The sequence below is a fragment of the Nansenia antarctica genome (genome assembly GCF_963989245.1).
Source record: "Nansenia antarctica genome assembly, chromosome: 1".
Lineage (NCBI taxonomy): Eukaryota > Metazoa > Chordata > Actinopteri > Argentiniformes > Microstomatidae > Nansenia > Nansenia antarctica.
In genome coordinates, this window is record NC_137674.1 from 66,690,992 (window position 1) to 66,701,684 (window position 10,693).

The window sequence follows — 10,693 nt, forward strand, 5'->3', positions numbered from 1 at the left end:
ACTCTCTGTAGCGCATTCCTCTCTGCGGCTGTGCAGCTGGAGAACCAGTTGCAGATGCAGTAGGTGAGGATGCTCTCCACTGCGCAGCGGTAGAAGGCCACCAGTATCTCCTGTCTGGAGCATTATACTCACATTACTCGCTGGCGTTCAACACTTTAAACATGTTAACACTCTGGCGCCTTTTTACAATTTTTTCATGTTATTCATCTGTCATTGACAGGAAATACAAAAATCCCTGTATCATAGCAGTAAGATTTATATGATCATGGATGGAACGCTGACTCAGATTGTGAAAGGTCTTCTCATTAAGGAATGTGTGGTGTGATGGATGCAGCTTCGCTCAACATTATTCTTCCTCAGGTTGGGTTTGTGTCTACATGACATGCAGACATGGCCCAGCAGGAATGCTTTGAATTGTTGCTAAGTGTAGTACTTAGGGTTAGGGTTACTTCCTGTGTTGTAGCACTTTCCTACATGTCCTCCCCTCACTCTGAACTACTCCCCCTGTCCAATTTGGAAATTTCCCTCCACTTTGTCAGACGTCTTACCAAACTAGGTCTGTCCAGTTTCTGTGCGTGTCTTGTGAATCACACCCACTTCGTCTGCACAGGGGGACGGCTGCATCCTGCAGAGTGTCAATTATACCCTGCCCCCCTTGTCTCCCCCTGTCCCTGTCACTATAGGACCCTCCAGCAGCTGTCCCAGAGAAGTCCTCCTCCACCCCTCCTCTGATCCTCAGACACAGAGAGCAGCAGGACACACAAGGTCCCCTAACACTACCTGCTAATGTCTATTTAACTCAATAAATGAACAGCCCCCACATGGAAAGGGCCACACACTGGCTTGAACAGACACATGCAGGTTGACATACACAAACACACACAAACGCACACATACACAAACACACACTTTCCAGGACAATGGGAGCTGGTGAAAATGTTGGTGAAAATGTTCCCATAGGGAAGAATGTATCTTTGTTCATCCCTAATGATAATCCCCTATGTGACCATGCATCTGAAATAAGCAATCATGTTGATTATCAGAGAAGGAAAAATGCAATCAGGCATGCAATCTAATATTCACTTTCCAAAACACTTGTTTTACCAACCTGCACATCCTATAAGGGACAAATACTGTGTGCTTTCGACCCTGAACAACAACGTAACACTAGCATAAATGTCCCATAAATATTGCATTTTGGTGCAGGCTAAAATAGGACATCCAATATTCATATCTGTGAGCCTTTCATACATCTGTGGTTGTGTGGAACCTCCTAAGCTCAACACAGCCACATGACAAAGCTGGAGCAGTTCTCCTAAGAGCAGTTCTCCAGACTTACTGCAAGACACCCAGGTCTGACGAAAACAGTTGGATCAAACTACTGTGTCTAATTCAGGAGCTGAATGTAACGTAATATGCTTAGAAGTGCACTCTAAGCTTGCATCGACCGAAACAATATGCTCAATGGCAGACAGGTCACAAATAGAGAAATGATTTATTTTTAATCAGCAAAATATTTGCAGACTGAATCTCAGCAGACATTCAGGAGCCCATACTGGCTTCCTAAAACAGTAGAACCAATGCCAGAACATAGATATGGACAATACTATTGTTAATAATGTATCATACAGAGATGAACACGGCTTATATGACTAATAAGATTACAATATTGAAACATTGAGTAACAGAAACCAAGGTAACAGGTCTGAAGTGCCAACTCAGTTTATAGAACACAAGCGTTGGGTGGAATTAAATTGAAATTGATGGAATCCTTAATGAAGGTTGCAAATCAATGGCTTCTGTTTAATATGAGGCGAGAAGGCAGAGGGCTAGAGAGAGAGAAGAGGGCTAGAGAGAGAGAGAGAGGTTACAGGATGAGATCAATGTTCCACTTCCCTAAGGATTCCCTCCATGTCCTGAAATCCTGATGCAGAAACAAAACAAAACAACAACACTGTAGCATGCTCAGATTTGAACACTATGTGGTTCTTTACGCACGGCAATCCACAGATCGTCCATGGTGGGTGAGTCTAGATAAATTGTGAGGGTGCAGTGAGGATACATGAGAGATGGGTGGGGAGGTGGGGGAGGGGAAACAGGGGAGAATGATATGAGGTCACCAAAGTGCAGGCTTACAAGAGTAAATAGACGTCACAAATATTTATGCAGCACATCGGTGGGATTGGAGATGTGTCATGATTTAACTGAAATTTAAGGCTGGTCAGTTTCCTGGTCAGTACCATTCAACACATCTGATTACCATTATGTCTAACCCTAACCCTAATGGCAACATAGATCTTAAAGAATGTTATGTGGAAGGAGCAGCAGCATTATGCTTTTATGAATATGCATGTAGACAGATTTTGGTGGCGTCAGCCTTGATTTCAATGTGTATAACATCCTGAAGAAGTCACACCTTCACCATTTGTGACACTGTTTGGTGAAAGGGGAATAAGTCGGCAGCCGATTTAATTTTCTGACTTTTATTTAGAAAAATGTGAATACATTTCAGCTTTGTTGAAAATCAATGACAACACAGCTTGTTTTGTGAGTCTGCTAGCAATGTAAAGTAATGTTATAGTTAACTAGGTAGCAGTGGGGATTACTCACCCAATCCATTGCATTGCAATATGCAATATGTTCTTGGCTTGACTAGCGAATTTGTGTTGTGATTCTCAACAACGTTGAAACGTATTTCCATGTTTCAAAATAAAAGTCATAACATTTTGAATGGTTGCTGACTTGTTCCCCCTTTCACCAGACTGTGTCACATTTGTCATCAGCTTCAGCTATTGGAGTGTAAACTCCTCGCAAGCTGATTTATCTTAACTTGAGGGCATAGTAAAATGCATTTTGGGTATTTTTAATGGAATCTAGGATCCAATATCTACCTGATTGTTTGATCATGTCCATGAGTGTTGTAGTAATCATTGGGAATAAATGTATGGCTTATATTTGATATGTGTTATATTGTGTGTTATGTGTTATATTATACAGTATATGTGATTCTTCTGTTTTATTTTCATATTTGCATATGTTCATACCAAAGGCAATTCCTTTGATCCCTACATAATGAAAAGCAAAGCAGATGGACATGAAATGTTTATCTTTTTTTTTATTTTACTTAATTTTCTATCTAGTAATATGCGTAGCACTTAAATTCAGACTGAGGCTCATAATAAAAATTGATGCGAAAAACAGAGCTTTCAGTGATTGAACAATCTTTCCATTAAACACAGCAGCCTGGCAGTGAATGATTGTAGAGGCAAAAGGTTGAAAATGATACCATGCCCAATCATTTACATTCATACTTAACCTGTACTGTACCAAGCAGTTCACAGTGTGAAATATTTCAAAAGTCAGTGTGAAGAGGAGAGTATTACTTACATCATCTTACAAGAGTGGCTTCAAAAAGAATAGGATTATTCAGAATGATTTTAAGCTTTTAAGAGCAGACGTTTAGGCCTGTTGAATATATACTCATACTTTAGTAGTGAGTATAAGTTCATTTTTGGTATAAAGAAAATCGGTATGTTTGACCTACGCTGACTTTTATCTTGTGTCAAGAGGGTTTGACATCCAAATTAATTTGGAAACAAACAAATGAAACAAACATGCCTCATTGGTTCATTTTGGTACAACAAAACTACAGTGAAACAAGCAACTTATAAGACTTTTTCTCCTCATACTGTATACTGTAGTAGCATAGAAAAACCCATCACAGTTATTCATGACCACGACCCCCTTCCCAACCCCCAACCATTTGTACCAGGAAGACCCAAGCCAGCTGACAGATGCTCAGACAGAGAGGGTGGGTGCAGGGCTGGGTAGGGTAGGGGGGGCTGTGTGGGTGGGATTATGTGTAAAGCGCTAGTGGTTGGATCTTACATCACCCACACATCACATGACTTCCCCGCTGTCAAAAGGAAGAGGTCAAACTTGCTGTGATCACCACAGCACCAAAAAAAACATTTACACCTACAGCAAAAACACCCGACTCAGGAAAAACATACACGGTACAAATGCAGACCTCCACAAGGATCTAATGTGCCAGTGTTGTACTGGAACGTTATTGAGTGTAATAAGGAAGTATTTTGGGTAGAGCCTAATCCATGTCCTTATTCTTCAGTATGGATACTGTGTGATTCTGGTTACTAAACAGCTGTTCTCATCAAAGGAATCCAATGATCATTTTAATGTTGCAGTAATATCCTCTCTGCAGCATTCACAGCACTAGTGTGTTTATGTGTGCTAGGGTTAGGGATGTGGAGGAGACATAAGGTATAGGATATGGAACCAGGAGGAGAGAGGTCAGGATATGTTGCCCCTGAATCATCAAACGCAGAAGTATAGTTTGGGAGATTGTTTCTTGTACAATATATTCCCTTACATATTGAGTATGTGAATGCACGCATCCAGCCAAGCTAACATCGGTGGTGATAAATGATGCACCAGAGCTATTGTGATATGGAGTGGAGATGATGTATAAATGTAGCTACTGCATTCATCATTCTTCACTGTTCCATCATAAATCAGACCCCTTCAGGTCTTCTTAATTAAATACTTCTTTATTTAAGGCATGCATCTTTTTTTTCTTCACTCCAGGCAACCGTAATCAAAACATGTTGTATGTCCACCAAAAAACTGGTGTATGTCCACCAGAAAACTAGTGTATGTCCACCAGAAAACTAGTGTATGTCCACCAAAAAACTGGTATATGTCCGCCAGAAAACGAGTGTATGTCTACCAAAAAACTGGTGTAAGTCCTGGTGTTACAGTATGTGACCTGAATACACATTGCTAGGGGTGTTGGGGGTCTTGAACTACACACATTGTAGTCATAAGTTCTAACTGAGAGGGTTCTCTTTCAATGCTACAAATATGATTGGTTGATTCTCATTACATTTTAAACCTTATGGTTTCATATCATGCACTTTGTCTACCAACGTTTCGTAACTCTGAAAAGATATGGCTCATCCAATATGCATGAATGGTGTCTGCTTTTGAAACCTAAGCTAACATTTGTCTTTCTTTCAACTCCTGTTGACGTGTTGAAAAGAAATGAATAACTCTCCAACAACCCCTATGTCTGAGCTGATACCCCTCCATACATGGGCCTTGATCCAGGAGTGATCCCCAGCATCCCCTCTCTTACACGCTCTTCCCTTCATGGCCACTCCACTCTCAGTGGCTGCCAAAAAAGGTGAATTGGGGGTTGTGGGGAGGAGGGGAACTTTGTTGAGTATAAATTATATACTCAGCGTCTGCCCTGAGCACTCGACCCCTGCTTGTTCCTAACAGGCTTCTGGTACCTGGTGAGTATGCAGAGACACTGACCCGCAAACTAACCCTAACCCAAACCACCACAGAAGACCGGCAGGAGTTATTGCCAATTAGTACTATTGTGTATCCTGGTTGGAGCCAATAATAAATGGACCATTACACATCCAGACACCTCCGATTATCAACTAAATTGGAATAAACTTGGATAGGCTTGGTTTCTTACTGGATAGTATATCGATATATGCGCTACTGACTCTGGAATTTGTATTTGTATTAATTACTTACATACATTACATTTTTCAATGTAGTTTATTTATCGGTAGGGTTGAAGTTTATGTTAAACTGTTGATATTGACAAACTGTCTCTCTAGACTAGAGTACAGGGTTTTAAAATAAATATAAGGAAATTATGACAATGACAACACGACGGACGTTCATGGTCTAACTTTGCTTAGCGAAGGATCGGAAACCCAGCTGACTTCATGTGTGACGATGATGAGACGATGATGAGACTACGGCCCTTGTGCGCGACGATGGATCCGGACTGGTGAAAGCTGGCTTTGCTGGAGACGACGTGCCTCACTGTGTTCCCCTCCATCCCATCACCAGGTAGAGCATAACAGGCATCAACAACAATTGAGCTGGAGACTCTTGAGTGGCCTAATCTGCTGAATCTGAATTGCAGGTAATTTGTGACAGGGTCTGGTGGAAAAGTCCCCAAGTAGGGCAAGGTCATTTTTCAGTTGTTGTTTTTTTTCTTGTGTTTTTTTTTTACAGATTATCAAAGTGCAGATTGTAAGCAAAATAGTTAAAGAAGATATGCTTATTTGAGTGTTGGTATACCTCAAACCAATAGCGGAGAAAATCGTTCTGAATCCCCCCCCCCCCAAAAAAAAAGTTGTCGCCTTTCAATTCACTGCTGCTCTGAATGCACACTCCGTTTTCGATAGATTCCAATCTGCACTCCACCGAAACAGCTCTCCTCAGACTCTCAAATGACATCATGAGATCATCTGATGAGGGAAAATGTTCTGTTCTGGTGCTATTAGATCTAAGTGCAGCCTTTGATATGGTTGATCACTGCATTCTGATCGATAGGCTGAGGCAGTGGGCTGGTATCACTGGGAGCGCCCTGGACTGGTTCTCCTCTTATCTTCAGGATAGGAGTTTTTCTGTGTCTGTCGGCCCTTTCACATCTGAAACTACTGCTTTGTCCTGTGGTGTGCCGCAGGGTTCTGTTCTGGGACCTATTTTGTTTGCACTTTACATGCTTCCCCTAGGAATTATCATTAGCCAATTCAAAGAGGTCTCTTATCACTGTTACGCAGACGATATTCAATTGTACATCTCATTTAAGCCAGATCAAACCGACAAGTTGTTTGTTTTATTTGACTGTCTGACTGCTGTGAAGGATTGGATGGCAAACAACTTCCTTCAGCTAAACACAGATAAAACCGAGGTTCTTATTATAGGTTCAGATAAAGTCACTCCAAAAATTGCTACATGCATGGGGACCCTCTCAACAACAGTGACCAGCAAATGCACTTTGATCATCACATCAGGTCACTGACACGTGCCTGTTTTTTACATCTGCGCAATATTGCTAAACTCCAGTCTGTGGTATCCCACGCAGAGTTGGAAATGATCATTCATGCGTTTGTATCATCCCACTTGGACTATTGCAATTCCCTGTTCACCTGCCTCGACGCATCCACCCTGGGCCGGCTACAAATGGTCCAACATGCAGCTGCAAGGCTGTTGACTAGGTCCAGAAAGTCATGTCATATTACTCCCATCTTAGCTTTCCTACACAGTGGCTCCACATCAAATTTAGAATTCAATTTAAGGTTCTGGTCATCACTTACAGAGCCCTTTGGTCAGGCACCTGCATACATCTGTGACCTACTGCGTCCTTACAGCCTCAGTATCTCTCAGGTCCTCTGACCAGGGTTTGTTGGTTGTCCCCTGTGCCAGATTAAAACCCAAAGGTGATCGAGCATTCCAAACCATGGCTCCCAAACTTTGGAATGCTTTTCCCTTGGAACTTAGATCAGCGGTTTCGGTCGATGCATTTAAAAAACACTTTTGGCCAACCCCAAAAGCCTGTCTTTTTGTGTCTTATTATTTGTTGCACACTTGTTATTTGTTTCTTGTTTTTATTTGCACTTGTTTACCTATTTCTTTTAACCTGCTATTACTTTTGCTCTTTAATTATGTTTTTATAGCCTATGTAAAGCACTTTGTGACCGCTGGTCTGTGATAGGTGCTATATAAATAAATGTTACTTACTTACTTACAGACGCTACCATCATTGCTACCATCGCGTTTCTAGCTAGATAAGAAAGAAAACATTGCTATGAATATCTAACTGCATGTTTAGCACATCACAACATGCTGATAGAACATCAATATGCAAAAAAACACATAACTACGCATAATTAGATGATTACACAGTCCTTGCTTTTGAACACGTCCTAAAATGTATGTTTGTTTACAAGCCATATCACTAACCCAGTAAAAAAAGGACGGCAGACGAGACAGTGAATCCAATTAATAAATGAATTAAAAATTATTTAGTGATCCTAAAACTGTTGTTTGATATATTGAGTGTGCTCTACAACCTTTACATTAATATGACAACTGTTCGACAGTCGCAGACAGATGCAACAAACGATTTACTTTACTTTCGCCTGGATATAAATATCGATATGGATATGGAATTACAAATCCACGCAGCCCTTCTTTATGTTTTGTCGATACAGGTTGTTTACATACAAGTGCAATTTATACGTTGTTATTTACTGGTTCATAAATGAATAATGTATATGTGGATATTTATTGGTTTATAAATAAACAGGACGGGGATGTGTATGTTTGTCATCCCTCTATCATGGGCCTGTATGCATTTATAACTAATATGAATACATAGGCTACTTTTATTTAACTAAAAACATGAAGTTGTCTATCCTATCCTCATAATACATTACATTGATTAGTCTTAGAGTACCAAGTCGAGAGCAACCTCAGTTTTACTGATTACTGTAATTTGGTTGATAGTGATTAGAAAATAGTATTGGGGCAGCCAGCCCTAAGTTGTTTCTATCTTTAGGGCCACTCAGGTAACCCCTTAAAGCGATTAACTAATTGGAATCGTAGGCTACTCAGGCAAGTTTGTCTAAGGAATTACGCAGTCTTCCATCACAAACAAATGCTTTGATGCATCGGATCATCGGTTTACCTGACGATGACCTTTATTTGAAAAGTCCCAATTACTGGAATTGGATATCATATAGTAGTATAGCTTATCTATTGTAAACACAACAACACTGTGTGCCACAATGTGTGTGTGTGTGTGTGTGTGTGTGTGTGTGTGTGTGTGTGTGTGTGTGTGTGTGTGTGTGTGTGTGTGTGTGTGTGTGTGTGTGTGTGTCTCTCTCTCTCTCTCTGTCTTTCTCTCTCTCAACATGAAACCAGAAAACTGCACCTCTGGCCTTTCTCCACCAACCTGTCTGCGCGTGACGCGATGGGGAGAGTCTACTTAAAGCAGGATCAGCGCGCGCACCAGCCATACTGAACTGTCCTCCACCCTAGCTCCGCGCGACCTGTACGGCTCCTATAGGAGGGTTTCTACTCATCAGCGCCTGACTCGGGTTTTTTTAGTGGCTTTCAGCAGGAGCGCACAGGGCACGAGCGCAGCAGGAGCGCAGCAGCGGCGCGGTATCAATGCATTCACCAGACAACACTGCAGCCTCCGGAGAGAAAGACGGGAAACAATAGATTCCATCTGAGTTTTGCACAGTGCATCTGTGTGCCTTGCACAGTGCCATCCATGCACACCGTGTGCCCTCGTCTCCGAATGAACAGCCATGGGGGAGTGGACCATACTAGAGCGGCTCCTGGAGGCAGCTGTCCAGCAGCACTCCACTATGATCGGAAGGTGAGATGTTACCAAGAGGTTGGGTTTTACAATCATGTGCTGAAAGCAATATAACAGAACGTAGTGTATAGAAATTCTACACAATCAACCAATTAAGGTCCTTGGCATTACGATAGAATCAGTGAACCAATGGCTATGTACTACATAAACATGCAGCATTCGGTTTGATAACACTAAATATGTTCACATTTTATGTGGCAAGATAAATGCCGCGATATGACTGGCTGGTGGCTTTCAGCACTGGACAGCGCCTCCGTTTACACGAGGCTAGAGGCTTTACTTTCCAATCCCTAATTGTGTATCTATGTATCTGTTTGCTTAAATATTAAGTTTATGAACTCTGCACATCTAAACAGAGACATTTGTGTATTTGCTTGTGTGCTTGTAGGATCCTCCTAACAGTGGTGGTGATCTTCCGGATTCTGATCGTAGCGATAGTTGGGGAGACGGTTTATGATGACGAGCAGTCCATGTTCGTCTGTAACACCTTACAACCGGGCTGTAACCAGGCTTGCTACGATAAGGCTTTCCCCATCTCCCACATCAGATATTGGGTATTTCAGATTATCATGGTGTGCTGCCCCAGCCTCTGCTTCATCACCTACTCGGTGCACCAGTCTGCCAAGCAGAAGGAACGGCGGTACTCCACCGTGTATCTCTCCTTGGACAAGGACCAGGACACCATGAAAAGAGACGACAGCAAAAAGATCAAAAACACAATAGTTAACGGAGTACTGCAGAACACAGAGAACTCCACCAAGGAAACCGAGCCTGACAGCTTGGAGGTGAAGGACATCCCAAACTCGGCCATGAGAACTACTAAGTCTAAGATGAGGAGACAGGAGGGCATCTCGAGATTTTACATCATCCAAGTGGTTTTCAGAAATGCGCTAGAGATAGGGTTTCTGGTGGGTCAATATTTCCTGTACGGATTCACCGTCCCTGCAGTTTATGAGTGTGATCGATACCCCTGCATCAAGGATGTGGAGTGCTACGTGTCCAGACCGACGGAGAAGACCGTGTTCCTGGTCTTCATGTTCGCGGTCAGCGGCGTCTGTGTGCTGCTGAACCTGGCTGAACTCAATCATCTGGGATGGAAGAAGATCAAAACAGCAGTGAAAGGCGTCCAGGCCAGGAGGAAGTCCATCTACGAGATCCGCAACAAGGATCTTCCCAGGATGAGCATGCCCAACTTCGGCCGCACGCAGTCCAGCGACTCTGCTTATGTGTAGCAGGGTGGAGGCTACTGAGGTCAGATATGGGACACTTGTACAAATATTTCAAATATATTTATTAAGAATGTGGTGGACAGCTTATCCCACCGACCTTATTTATGAAGTAGGTGGGGTAGATCGATTTTTATTTGTCTTTTTTTGACAACTAACACAGACGGACCAAACGTTTGTTTGTCATATTTATGAGAAGGCACTGATGCGATTTTTTTTTGTATGATTAATATATTGTAAAGGGCTT

General features: G+C 42.1%; 1 protein-coding gene across 1 annotated transcript; it reads left to right on the forward strand.

Moving 5' to 3' along the window:
- Positions 1-9,139: 9,139 nt before the first annotated feature.
- On the forward strand, positions 9,140-10,452 carry gjd2b (gap junction protein delta 2b; the record flags this gene model as incomplete). The annotated part of the gene is made up of 2 exons (XM_080550306.1): positions 9,140-9,220; positions 9,609-10,452. The coding sequence occupies exons 1-2, from the start codon at positions 9,150-9,152 to the stop codon at positions 10,450-10,452; spliced, it is 915 nt and encodes a 304-aa protein (XP_080406432.1). The 5' UTR covers positions 9,140-9,149.
- Positions 10,453-10,693: the final 241 nt, after the last annotated feature.